Source organism: Triplophysa dalaica, chromosome 19, assembly GCF_015846415.1.
Source record: "Triplophysa dalaica isolate WHDGS20190420 chromosome 19, ASM1584641v1, whole genome shotgun sequence".
Taxonomy (NCBI): Eukaryota; Metazoa; Chordata; class Actinopteri; order Cypriniformes; family Nemacheilidae; genus Triplophysa; species Triplophysa dalaica.
In genome coordinates, this window is record NC_079560.1 from 21,038,190 (window position 1) to 21,052,963 (window position 14,774).

Genomic DNA, 14,774 nt, shown 5'->3' on the forward strand with positions numbered 1-14,774 from the left:
TGAAGAAAACTACCCACATCTACAGAGTGATTAAAAAAAAGAACAAATGAAGATAGAAGAATACAGTTTCTTTAGTTTAAAAGCTGAGACTCTGAGCTTTCATTTACCATAATGTCTGTCCATATATACTTTACAGAAAATTTACTCTGAGCCATTAAATTTGGGCGAAAATGTTAAAAAAACGCTGGCGTGGGCTGGCAACTTTTTTTTAAAAGGCTGGGGCAAATGAGTTAAAGGATCTCTCCACCTAATTATAAAAATCATGTTGGTGTAGTAATGTAATGTAGTTTGTTTTATGTCACTTATTTGAGGATGGCAGCCGCAGACCCACACAGATTTTTACCTTCTGCTGATAACATTCTGACTGCCCTTCCAGAAATGAAATGTGTACGCCTCTGTTTCAAGTGAGGTTTACAATGGCATGAAACAGAAAATTGTATTAGACCTCCTATTACATGAGATGAAGTTCAGAGTTCTCTTAGAGACCAAACGGCTTTTTAAAAAGGTTTCATTCTTATGTTACAATATAAAGAGGATGAGTCTGACAGTATAGCTGCGCGTGTATAGAAGACAAGATAATCAACTGTTATGACTCGGATTGCTAAATAATAGATCTCTCTCTAATAAAGCACTTTTTGATAACGATATGATAACAGATAATAAAATAGACATGCTCTGTCTCACAGAAACGTGGCCAAAGCCAGATGATTATATTACTCTAAATGAATCTGTCCCCCAAGATTATTATTTTTAATACGAGCCTCGTCTAAAAGGTACTTTACAATAATTCTTCCCTAACCCTTACCCATCTCCCAGAAGTCTAGTCTTTTAAAATACAATTATTTTGAAGTCATGCTACTTCATGTATCAACATCTAACAGTAAGGACACATTTTTTATTATGTATTCTAGCTATTGTATATAGGCCTCCAGGGCACCACACAGATTTTATTAAAGATTTTGGTGGGTTCTTATCAGAACTAGTACTGGCCGCAGATAGAGTCCTTGTCGTTGGTGACTTTAATATCCATGTAGACAATGATACAGATGCCTTGGGACTGGCTTTCAAAGACACTCTTAACTCCATGGGCGTTAGTCAACATGTGTCAGGACCCACTCACCTTCGTAATCATACTTTAGATTTAATTCTTTCTTATGGTATAAATGTGGACGATGTTAAAATCGTTCAGCAGAGTGAAGACATTTCGGATCATTATCTGATATTATGTTTGCTTCAATGGCCTACGGCTGCAAATCAAACTCCTTGTTAGAAATATGGTAGAACGATTACTTCAACTACCAAAGATGAGTTTCTCGACAATCTGCCTGAATTGTCTCAAATATCTAGAATGAGTAAAAGCGTTGACGATCTTGACATTACTAATGAAAATTTGAACACTACTTTCTCGGAAATATTAGACACAGTTGCTCCTCTGCGTTTACAGAAAATTCAAAATGGCAGCCCAACACCGTGGTATAATGAACACACTCAGGCTATAAAGAAAGCGTCCCGGAAAATGGGACGGAACTTTAAGAAAACTAATTTAGAGGTATTTCGTACAGCGTGGAAAAATAGTACTCGAAAATACAGGAATGCCATAAAAACCTCTAGATCCGCCTACTTTTCATCACTAATAGAGGAAAACCATCACAACCCTAGGTTTTTATTTAACACCGTGGCTAAATTAAGCATAACAGTGATGAATTTATGAACTACTTCACAAGTAAAATCCAAGATATTACAGAAAAAATTATAACAATGCAACCAGAAGTGAAACCCACTGAACAAACTAATTACAGCACCCCTAAGGAGAAATTGCAATTATTTTCTACAGTAGATCACTTGACACACAGCATACTCCTACATAGACTCCAAAATTACGTCGGCATTAACGGAATAGCATTGAAATGGTTTAAGTCTTATTTATCCGACCGTTTTCAATTTGTAGCAATAAACAATGATGTGTCAGGCAAGTTATAAACAGTTATGGATTTGATCTAAAATCCTGAAAGAAAATTACGACTTATTTTGCCGGCTACATCATATGTATAAACACAGACCCTTTACATGTATGTATAAAGAAAAAATATGAATATATACACAAACGTGAAGTCGAGTAAAGCTGTTTCTGACCGACAGATCTCTCGAAATCAGATTGAGAGATGTAGTCTTCACTTCCTATCATGAACTGCTGTGGCTCTTTCTTGTCCAGCAGCACACACTTTATTTACTTTAAAAACAGATGTGATGGTTTTATCTTGTACAGCTATTACAGACACTTTGTAGAGTCATTTGTATGTCGAATTAGCATCTAACAGCTTTAACGCTACACAACACTAGAACTTTACACTTTGCCTTACACAGTGATTAAGATAAAGAAATAGGCTCTGAGGGAATGCGCTTTCATACTGAACTTGTTGAGGTAGAGAGAAAGAAAGAGATTGCGTTAAGAACTGTCTTTCACTCTGTAGTGGAGTAGGCGGGGCGAGACCGTGGTTCGAGGCCGGTGAGTAATTGTTAATGAGCGCCAGCTGTGCGCACACCGGTATCGTATCACGTAGGAGATTGGGAGCATTTAAGAGAATGAGCGACCGGACCGTCGATGGGAGAGGACCGGGCCCGAACATGTTTGTATTTGTATTTATGTTATTTTGCCGGCAGTTGTCCGTGAGGGGCCCCGGCTGTTTATGTTGCCATATAACACATTCTTTCCTAAGTTCCTAAGCAACAGAGGTGGCAAAGCACATTTTCAGGGTGCCAGCTGCCAGAGAGAGAGACAGAGAGAGTGAGAGAGAGACTCCAGACTTAGGCTCAGAAAGGATCTAGGACACTATTTTTATTTTTCTCCCCACAATGAATTTTTTTGCCTTGTGGTTCAGGGCCACCGTACGATAAAATAATATAAAACATGATTTTTAAAACATCTTTTAAGATCTTTTGCAATGAACTCTTCACTTTTAAAAACTATGATTATTATTGGTGAGGGTCAGGTTACAAACAAAATAATATAGATTTCTGTATGCAAGGAATTATTCATGAAATATTAAGCATGTACACATATCTGCTATTAAAGGGTTGGTTCACCCAGAAATGGAAATTCTGTCTTACATTTACATTTACATTTATTCATTTGGCTGATGCTTTTATCCAAAAGCAACTTACAAGTAGGGTGCAGTGGGCAGCTATCACTGCAGAGCAAACAGGGGTAAGGTGCCTTGCTCAAGGGCACTTCAGTCATTTCCTGGTGGCGCTGAGAATTGAACCAGTGACCTTCTGGCTTAGAGTCCAACTCTCTAACCACTAGACCACAACTGACCTGTCTTCATTTACTCAACTTCAGATGGTTTCAAACCTGATCAATGTCTTTGTTCTGCTAAACACAAAGAAAGATATTTAGAAGAATGCCTGTAACCAAAGTGATCTCATCCCCCATTGACTCCTATAGTATCTATTATGGTGGTAAAAGGGGGTTGAGATCTGAGGCCGGTTGCATAAGCTACTTCGACTAGTTTTGCTAGTCTCACTATCTAATTTGTTTTCTTCATAACTTCTTAAAGTCAGTTACATCAAAAGATAGACTGGTCTAATTGAAATCTGTAAAGTAAGCATGATTGCTAATAAATAATTGCTAGTCAGTGAGACTAGTAAGCGGCCCCTATGCAACTGGCCCCTGTTTGGATACTGACATTCTTCCAAATATCTTCCTTTGTGATTAGCAGAACAAAGACATAAATTCAGGTTTGAAACAATCTGAGGGTGAGCAAATGATGACCAAATTTCTATTTTTGGGTAAACTGTCCCTTTAATGGCAGAAATACATTCAAATACATGGAATAAAATAAGGAATATCAGTTCACAGATGAAACCTCTTCTAAAAGATCGGCCAGATCTGATTTCCCAGTTTGCTTGGGTCTCATTCATGGACATTTATGGAAACATTTCAATGCCAATTTTGTTCAATTTTGTTTTATAAAAAGGGCTATAATTCTTTGCTTTATTCAAATGTAGAAAATTTTTTAGAAGGAAATTGATCAATTTTACCTGTATCTCTGCTCGAGCAACTGACTGTGAATGTGTGCCAGAGTCTCTGAAACACCCTAAGATCAAATAATGACAATGAAATACATACAACAGAGGCATTTATCTCAATTCTTCTTCTGTTTGATTGTCAAAAGTCAAAGGTTGACACTCACTGTGTAAGAGCTATAGTTGATATTATCAGGGCATTTCATGGTGAAAACCTGCAAGATGTCCTGGAGCTCCACATGAATGATGGAGCTGCATTCCACCAGCTCATCTACTGTCACCAGATACATCCAAGACCGGGCCAGCAGCCTGTCCACCTCAACTAGATATCCATGAGTCTTCATGAGGTTCAAGATTGCCCTAAATCAGTCAAAAATCACGAACAGTTCCATGATACACACTTTAAAGGGCTTAATTGGAGTGAACACATGCTTTCTATGTCTTTGTATTAGACACGTACAATTGTAAAAAGTTAAGTGTGAGAACAAAAGAGTAATTCTATCTAAAAGCGAAGGCTCATCCAGACCTGCCTGACTCACCTACATTTCCGTATCATGAAAGTTGGTTAACTGGCAAATCAGAGCACACCTCGCTTTTCAGAGCCAGGATCTTTCTAATGAATCCACATGTTTCAGAGAGGCGGAGCAAAGAGGAGATACTAACATGCATGCTATGTGGACAATACAGCATGTTTCAACCTTAAATCAGGTATACACATTGCAATAGGGGTTGACCGATTATCGCCCTGGTTGATGCAGTTTGTAACAATTTTGCAATAAAATATCCCAAAACCACTATGCTAGAGTTATGTATTTTGTTCAGCTGAGTACTTACAATATCTTAAAGGTTTCCTACTACTTGTCTCCAAATCTCCATTCTAAACAGTGACACGTGGCTGTGCAGTCGCTTGTCAATGGCATCATATCCACATTACTGCCTTTACTGATGTAGAAACTGCATGACAACAGTGTCGTGAACAAATGCAGAAGTGGTGTCTAGAGTCTAGCAAGCCAATTACTTGTTTCCAGCAGTCACTCATTTATAGACCACAATTATGCGCAGCATGTATAAAACTTTCCCTCATCTGCTAACATGATTTCTCCTTCCCGTCTGATTGATCGCCATCAGCGGTGGAGTTGAAGACATCAGATCCCATCATTCCATGCTCATTTACAGCGTCATCAAGCTATGCCATTATTGTTGTATTGATTCTTACAAGCATGTACCTTTCAGCATTTTTATGATTATGGACATCGGTCATTTTCGAAGGCGATTTGCTTTGAAATTAATTTATTTGTAAAACGCTCTATTTGGCTCTAATGCTGTTGTAACACGTCACTCTCTGTCCCAGAGCGATGCCGCCCACCGCCCATCTGATTGGGTGAAAGGGTCATGAGTCTGACCAATCAACGCGAAAGGCTGAAAACACTGAAAGGATTGCACTCCCTAACCCTAACTCTCTTTTCATTTTTACACCTGACAGATATATTAGTTATGGGTCTACTTGATTTGCATTAATCCATATTGACATCGGCACATATCGGTCGACCCCTTCATTGCATTCCATCTAAAACAAACGCTTATATTGGTTTGAGCCATGTCACATGACTCCTTCAAACAGTTATTGGTCTAAACATTTGAAAAGATGGATTAAATACCTTCGTTCTTGGCTTGAAAAGGAAAGTACTTCAGCTCCTTTGAGTCCCTGGAGTCCAGCCCAGATCTGTCCGTACTGTGAGTTGACCTTGTTAAACACGGGCTCAAATGGTTTTGAAGTGCCTTTGAGAAAGTGCATCAGTGGAATGACAATGACCCATTTTATCATTTTGGCCGCACTCACTCGGAGGATCAGCGTCATCACCATCTCAGACCAGCTGAAGAGTAATGAGATGTTACAACACATTTGAGATTTTCATGAAGAACTGTGAAGCTTGTATTTTTGCTGAAGCACTTCAATGAGAAACAAACATTTACATTCGCATTCACATTCCACTTTCTTATGAGTAGACGAGATGATTCTGAAGTAACTTTTTTGTCAGATATGGTGACCCATACCCCAAATGTGACCTCTGCGTTTAACCCATCCGGAGAGTAATGAACACACACACAGCAAGTGGTGAACGCACGCACACCCGGAGCAGTGGGAATCTATCACTGGAGCGCAAGTAGGAGGTAAGGGGGCTTGCTCAAGGACACCTCATTCGTTACCCACCGCCGCCAGCCCTGAGGATCCAACCGGCAACCTTCTGGTCTCGAGTCCGACTCTAACCATTAGGCAACGACTGCCCTATACTTATAAGTTCACTTCCTAAACAGAATGTAACCTGTCTCGCAGTGAAAAACCACCTGAAGCATCTTCCAGCACAGCACCGATCAGTCAAGATTTGGCTTGCGGAAAAACACACAAGAATCAACACAACCACTTTGATAAAAATGGAAGAGTGACATCAACAACAGCACATGACGGGTCAGGGAACTGAAGAAACACAACATCCTGCAGACATGAAAGCTTTCTTTGTCATCATAGGAACAATATATGGATATACATCTCATATCCTATGATGGGTTTCACCTGACAGCCACTGTTGCATCACAATGTTTTTGAGATAGAAGACCCCTGTCCTCCACATCAGAAGGTTCACTGTTGGAGACTCCACGTGTCATGCTGTGCTGCATCCTGTGTACTCTAAATCTGGTTAATCCCAAATCCTCCGGATCTGAAGGCCGTCGGTCATTTTGATGAATTACAATAAGGGCAATTGGTACGTTTACAGTTTGGGTGAGTTGGTAGCATCCAATCATTTCCTTTCATGGTAACGTGATGGTGAATGGACACAACGTGATTGAGAGCGGTCAGAGGTACTAACCTGCACTCAACGAGATCACAAAGGGACGCCGTTTCCCATTTATTACTTTTAAACACCTCGTCCCTTTTGGAAAACGCATTGTGTGGACACACACACACACACACCCTCCCACAAACAAGTGGTGCGGTGATTACAGACTTTTTCTTTCAGTAAAACATCCGTCATTTTGGATAAACATTAGTTTTCAGTAAGTGTAAAAATGTCTCTTCTACGTTCAGTGAGCAGCAGAAGCCGCACATTCATTTTACATTTACATTTACATTTAGTCATTTAGCAGACGCTTTTGTCAAAAGCGACTTACAAAGAGTTAGAGAGCAAAAAGCCATATGTCATACAGGAGCCATAATACATTAGGTGCCAATACAAAATTCATGACCAAACCCCAACATACTAGTGAATGAATGAAGAAATACAAAATAGACTTTACAACAACATACATACGAACATAAACATTTGTCTGTAATGACTTTTTTATGTTTGACAACAGAAACATGAAATATATAAATGACCACAGCTTTATTATGTATTCAGTTGGGTTAAAAGTACATAAGTCTGGAGAGTAAACACAAGTACAGTGTGTGATATGGCGTTGTGAACACGCTAGTGAACACGCTAATGAACACATAACTTCACCTTGAAGTCACAGGGACAGGTAAGAATAGGTTAGGCACATTTTAACCAGCCTTTCCATCAAAATGACAGACAATGATAGAGTATAGCACATCACAGCTGAGGGATGATAACAGCTAGAAGGAGCACATATGAGGACCTCCTGAACACTGATCCCACTCCTGAGACGAGGCTTCTCATCACCTTCTATGGCAGCAAGATAAGAAACTTAAGAAACTGAGAAAGGAGCAGAATGACATCGGGAAGAAGAAAAGCGACAACGCTGAAGCCTTCCCTTAGCTGCGCACTCACAGTTAAAGAAAGTGAAAGTTAAGATGATAATCTGTACAGGCTTTATAGAAGTCTAATATTAGCTGCACTGCGAAAAATCAACAATGGACCAAATTAAGCCGTATGAAACACATGTCTTAAATTAACTGTTAAATATACATGTATAATGCATGCCATAAATAAAAAAAATATTTCTCATCATAAAATGCCCATGTGACAAATGTCTGTAAACATCAAATCATCAAGCAAAAAATTCAGAGACACAATTTAAATGTGCGTGTTAAATGTTGAACTTAATAAGTTAAAGATAACATAAAAAACATATTTTGCCTTGATTTGTTGATAATTTCATTTTTTACAGGGTATCCACAAAGGCCTTGTAAAGGCTATGGGGCCCATATATTAAACCAGGGCTATTCAATTGGCGGCCCGCGGGCCGAACCCCGCCCTCGATGTTATTTGTTCTGGCACTTCAATTAGCATAGTGTGAAAAAGAATCTCTAGAATAAATTTAGTTCAGTCGGGAACGGACCCTACAGTTATGAAGTGATGCACACCTGTTCCATTCAGTGCGAGCTGCAGCAGCACCGAGCAGGAGTCACATGACGTTGACGCGACCTGTGAGACGCAGTGAACAGGACGATGACAGATGATAACTTTTATTTAGTTTCATTTCTGACATTTTGCTAGCACGAATAGGACCACCATTGCAAAAGTACTGAGGCAAGGGCAGAGAATAGTGCGTCAGAGAACAGTGCCTGTGTAGGTTAATGCTGTTTCACTCACTGAATTTTCCTTGTTTGTTATGCAGTTTCAAAATACAACAAATTAACATGTTTGAATGTAGAAAAGCCTGCTTGGGTGGCTTATAATGCATCGATGTTGAACATCAGCATGTTTAAATGTAGGAAAAACGTATGGGATAAAAATACCACATACACGGCCCTATGATTGAATCACGGATTCTGCCATTAAACTGATTTTGCTGTATAAAGCAGAATGGCACAGAATTTTGCAAATGTATTATGTAAGATTCTATTATTTCTATTTTTATTTTCCCCTGTATGGTTCCTCGTATCTACTGCAGGGTTTTTAATATGTTTTATGAGTAAATACTGTTGTATACTGAAGTATTTTTTTTCTTGTGGACAAATATATTACTTTTGTATAATAAAGGACAAAAAATGCAGAATGCAGAAAAATGAAAACAGTAAAAACAGAATTGGGGTTTCTTTTTGTTTTGGTTGTCATCCCTCATATTGCAAGCCATGTCTCTCCGGCCCCTCATTTGGGATGCTTTTCAAGAACTGGCCCCCATGCCAAACTAATTGAATAGCCCTGTTTTAGTCGTTTGTTTTCATTGTTTTTTTCTGTACCAAACTAGATGGTGCAACCTTGAAGCCCAGGGCTCCCTTGGGCTCATGGTAGTCGAGGGCCCCTGGGCACTGGCCCCATTGGCCCGTTCAGTAATCCATCCCTGTGTGCTAGTGCTGTTGTATGAAACTGCAGTCCTGCCCACCCTAATGTCCAGCTCACAGACACACACAGTGTACAGAAAGCACTTGAGTTCACTAGAGGTGCAGAAACATTTGTGGGGAAGCTCGCGTGTAAACCATCATACACCATCATTCTACCTGACTCACACCTTACAAAACAAGTCCTGTACTCAGAGACAACAACATAAGTGACAGATGGATCTCAAAACTGGAAAACTACACTCCTAAACAACGACCCATGAGAACACTAGCAGACTCAAGCGGTTCCATGAAGCTTCATCTGAACACCACAGTGATGAACCTTTGGCTTCTGGAGAACAATTTACATGATCAAAGATATAAATCAACCAGATCAAACATCCGACATGCTTTGGTCCAGAGATTATGTGAAGGATATCATTAGTTCATTTTCATTTTATTATGAGTTAACGCAAGAGTTCTTTTTAAATAAAAAGTTTATTAACAATTATGAATAATCAAAGAGATTTAAAGAAGAAAGAAAAGATATGATTTCTAACTGTACTCACTTCTTTATTTCTGAGAATGATTCAGTCAAGTCATCCCAGAAGGACAGGAAGTCATTCTTCTGTAGATTAGGCAGACAGAGGCCAAAGCAGAGACGAGAAAGAGCAGCGTTGTCCAAGTCCAGAGCAAAGTGTTTCCAGACATAAAGCATAATGAACGCACGCTTCATGGGCTCCTGGATGAATGAACTCTTTCCCTCGCAGTCCTTCTGTAGCTCTGGAGTCACTCGCTCCAGCATGAAGCGCTTCAGAAGACTGCTCACCTGAAAACATCCAAATGACAAGATGGCTTTACATCTCTTACAGTGGGCTCTGACGTGAGGATTCACAGGGGTGTTTAAGATTAAATGTGTTCCTCCCAGGCCGGGCCACTACAGCTTTAAGAAATGGTTCATATTTTTGATATCAATAATTATTGAAAACTGTTATAAACTATTAAACAAAGACCAGTTAAAAACGTTTGAATTTAACCACTGTATTATTCATTTACGCCATTTTATTAGGGCACACCACAAACAATTTTAAAAATACATTTGAACACATCTTCTTTCTTCTAGATCATATACAAATCAAATAATGACCTTTTAAAGAAACGTATGTCGGCAGGATTCTGACAATAAAATGAAGTTTTCAAATGGCAAATGCACAAGAGATCCCCACAGAAACACAATTATAATATATATCATATATTTTTTGAACATTATCAATAAAGCTGCAATGTCGACAAATATTGATACCATTTTATCACTCAAAAGTTCAAACATAGCATTTCATGAAACCCATTTTTAAGAGAAATGATAAGGTATTATATCAGCTCATTGAATGGTTCTGGATACATTATCATCCAATTTTTTTTAGACTTTTCCAATGCACGTTAAATTATTTGTCATTCAAATGTAGAAACATCATTGTGAATGAAGATGTAAATCCATTGTGTGTAAGTACCCAGCCAGCCAATCAGAATCCAGTATTAAAACTAGTGGTGGGCCGTTAACGGCGTTAACGTGCTGCTTTAACGTGAGACTCTTATCGCGCGATAAAAAAAATGTTGCCGTTAATCTATTCTCAAAGTTGGGTTGGGAGCTGGGTCTATACTATGATGACTTTCACCTTGATATTTTAGCACGGTTGTAAACATAGCTTAATTGCACTGTAGGGGGCGAGAACGAGATTTTTAAACTCGCGTCATTTGCGCCGCCTCATCATCTCATAACCAGGGCTTCATTCGCGTCATTTGCGCCGCCTCATCATCTCATAACCAGGGCTTCATTCGCGCCGCAAGTAGGTCTATCGCGTCTTTGCATTGACTTAACATGTACATCAATCGCGCTTGACGCGCCATTCGCGTTTGGTCTGAACACAACATAACTTTACTGTGAAATTACCACATCAAACGAGACGTGCTAACATGGATGCAGCTATGAAACCGCGGGGTTTGCTTCAGGGAAAATATATTTTTAAGAAGCTTCACAATGGAAACATCCACACGACTAAGGTTGTTTGCACCTTGTTCAATGTGGAATTGGTTTACTGTATGGAATAGGTTTACATACAGTTGGTTTAAAAAAAAAAAATCTTTCTCTCAACAGGTAGTGGTATAGCTTTAGTTGAAACCAGTAACTTTGTATTGAGATCTAATGTATTATGGCTCCTGTATGACATATCGCTTGTTGCTCCCTCACTCTTTGTAAGTCGCTTTGGATAAAAGCGTCTGCTAAATGACTAAATGTAAATGTACTGTAGGAGCTCTTCCAGTCTCAAGTACCACCTAAACGCAAAGCATCCCTTAGCTCAGTGGTTCTCAACTCCAGTCCTCAGGCCCCCCCTGACAGAATACTTTGGATGTCTCTCTATTGAACACCTGAACAAGTTAATGAGATAATGAAGTGATGATTGAGTCATTAATGATGAACAGGTGATGTTAACTAACACAATCACTAGAATAAAAACCATAATAGTGTTGAGCTTTCTTTAACTGTGGCTCTTACCCTTGATTTATTATGTTACATTTTTTGCTAGCTGAAATAGTTTGTTTCTGAAGCATATTTATAAGAGCCTGACAAAAGACAAAATTATGTCGTCCTGGTGTTGGTAATAGCTGTGCAAATGTTGGTTGATTTTTGGTGTGTCACGATATTTGTCAGACTTAAATCCCCCTTATTTGTATCTGTTTTATAACAATTTAAGAAGGTTTCATTCCAACAATTTTGTCTTTTGTATGGCTGTTCAGAAACACACTATAACAGCTGATATAAAAAATAAATCAAGGGTAAGAGCCCCACTAAAGGAAACATTATTATGGTTTTTGAACTAATTTATGATGTTTTCTTCAGCGATTAACATCACCTGTTCATCATTATTGATCAATCATCACTTCATTATCTCATTGACATGTTCAGGTGTTCAATAGGGAGACATCGAAAGTATTCTGTTAGGGGGGGCCTGAGGACTGGAGTTGAGAACCACTGCCTTAGCTAATGCGGAAGTAAACACAAGTACATTTTATTGAACATAACTTATTTTCATCACCAATTATCATAGTAGAACAGCTTTCTCAAGCAGTTTGTGATGCATTTTGGAAACAGGAGATGAGCCCCTGGTCTAATAAGCTACCTGGCTTTAGAAACCCGTTCTCAAAGGCTTAGTTTTAGTTATTATTTGGGTAGCACACATATTCTGAATGCCGTCGGCAGAATTCAAATGAGCCATTTTAATCTAGATTAATCTAGATCAATTCCAAGATTAATCTAGATTAAAAAAAAAATCTATGCCCACCACTAATTAAAACACACCATGGTATAAAAAGTGATGTTAAATACATTGGAAATAGAAAGTGCTTGTAGGTGCTTTATTTGATTTGAGTAAAAATTTGATTGAACTTGCTTTTGTTTTTATAATAAAGTCATGTGTGCATGTATAGATGGATGTTGCTTGCAAACCCAAATGTGCTACGTTGCTAAAATCTTGGCACTGGAAAAAGAGATTTTAAATCTCAATGTGCTTATCCTGCTCAAATGTATCTTATAACAATAATAATAAAATGGCATTAGATGATTACTTAAAAGCATTTCATAGACTGAATCTTCAAGAAAACATTTGCAGTAGAGTGGTCTGGCCGTATCTCCACTGCATTTACATGTTTTGACCGGCAACGTTTTAACATTCAAAGCTGTGTAAAGCTTTCTTTCTCCCTTCACTACTGTCATGTATGAATGTGTTTATGTATCCTGATATGCATGTGGTTGACTTACATCTTTTTCATTATAATCCAGTGAGAACCATTTTGTCTCTTTCTCTTCATATACCAAAGGGTTTCCATAGACTTCATAAAACTGTCTGAGCTGACTGAAGAAGTTGGTGAGGTTGGTTTTGCTCCAGTTTCTCAGGAGGTCAAAGATCGTCTCCAGCATGACCCTTCCAGCAATTTCTCTCCCCTGTATGACACCTTTCCTCTGCTCTGGCCAAAATTTTTCTTTAAACCGTGTTACCTTAGACGGTTCTGCACAGATTATATCGTCATACTGATGCCATTCCCCTGCAATATAGCAAAAGAAGAAATTAGACCTGGTAAAGAAGAAACAAAGAAATATAGCTTTTAATGACCTTCACCTACCTTCAGCGTTTAGTAGATGTGGTTTGAAGAAGAGACATCTGTTGGTTGTTTCTTTTGAATCCAGTTTGTAGATGTATTCAAACTCATACTTCCCCTTTATTTCTTTATACACAACATACTTGTATGGGAAGGGTCCTGCACCGGTCTTTTTACACACAAGTTTCCCTTCAACAAGGAATCCATGCACGTCAAGATCCCTGCAATCAAACCGTTTCAAAACAACAGGTTCACATCACAAATAATCATTATGATGAGCTGTGCTGACAAAACAAAGAGTTGCCAGATTAAAAAATGAATTCACATTATTTCACATTCTCCTTCAATATATCATTTGTTGGAATTAGTCAGCAAAATGAGTTTTGAGAGAAACCAAGTTTATCAGATCTTAAAATGAGAACAAAGATGCAAATAAACAGCAGAACAAAAATCTGAAAAATGAAATCAGTGCATTACTTTATTAATCTTACATATAAACAGAATAACAAATAAGTCAACTGTATATTGTTATACATCACGCGTCTATTACACACTATGATTATTCACAAAGCTGGCAGAAGTGCCGTTCAACGATACATCGGGTGCTGAGGGAAACACTGGGCCTCAAGAAGGGAGTACCCATAAAGATCTCAATAGATTTTTCATTATTACTTAGAAAATTTGCAACTTATTTAAGTAATTTTGTGAAAACCTTGAATTCAAACAAAATTGACATTTTTCACTTCTTTTTTTCTGTAGCTCGAAATCAGTCAGCATGCATTCAGACATTTTTTTTGCCTTCAAAGGTTCTACTTACCGAGACACAGTAAGTTCAACCAGATCTTTTTCCCAGTCACCAATGTGACCTCCAGCCCTTATGAAGACACGATCCTCATTTAAGTTAAACTTGAAGTCTTTTGACAAGACTGCATGAAAGTAAATAGTAAGTCTGTCACTGGAGTTTATATGCTGAGTGGGTGTTGGATTTCTGCAATTCAAAAACATTAAAAATAGATAAGATAAGAGTCGACACAAAACCAGAAAAATGATACTAATGCTGCACAATTTTCAATACCAATTTTTAAAACTAGAAAAGAAAATTCTTATATTTAAAATTAGAAAATATGAATTTATATTGTAGTAGAGTAGGCGGGGCGAGACCGTGGTTCGAGTCCGGTGAGTAATTGTGAATGAGCGGACTCGAACCACGGTCTCGCCCCGGCTACTCTAATACATATATAAATAATGATTATTACTAAGAAGATATTGAAACATTAGCATGTTGCCTACAAAAATATGTCATGTTTGTAAACTTTAGGCCCGGTTTGACAGACAGGTTTTACTTAACAATAACAATATTTAAGTAACTTTA

At 38.3% G+C, this 14,774-nt stretch overlaps 1 protein-coding gene across 1 annotated transcript in view; it reads right to left on the reverse strand.

The window, feature by feature from the left end:
- Nucleotides 1-14,774, reverse strand: part of LOC130408403 (E3 ubiquitin-protein ligase rnf213-alpha-like) — a 71,618-nt gene that overhangs the window by 44,011 nt on the left and 12,833 nt on the right. The window contains exons 7-13 of the mRNA XM_056731908.1: nt 14,220-14,390; nt 13,427-13,623; nt 13,065-13,348; nt 9,817-10,076; nt 5,685-5,900; nt 4,194-4,386; nt 4,042-4,097 (exon numbers count right to left, since the gene is read on the reverse strand). Coding sequence (XP_056587886.1) covers nt 4,042-4,097; nt 4,194-4,386; nt 5,685-5,900; nt 9,817-10,076; nt 13,065-13,348; nt 13,427-13,623; nt 14,220-14,390 — 1,377 coding nt within the window. The remainder of the gene's footprint in view (nt 1-4,041; nt 4,098-4,193; nt 4,387-5,684; nt 5,901-9,816; nt 10,077-13,064; nt 13,349-13,426; nt 13,624-14,219; nt 14,391-14,774) is intronic.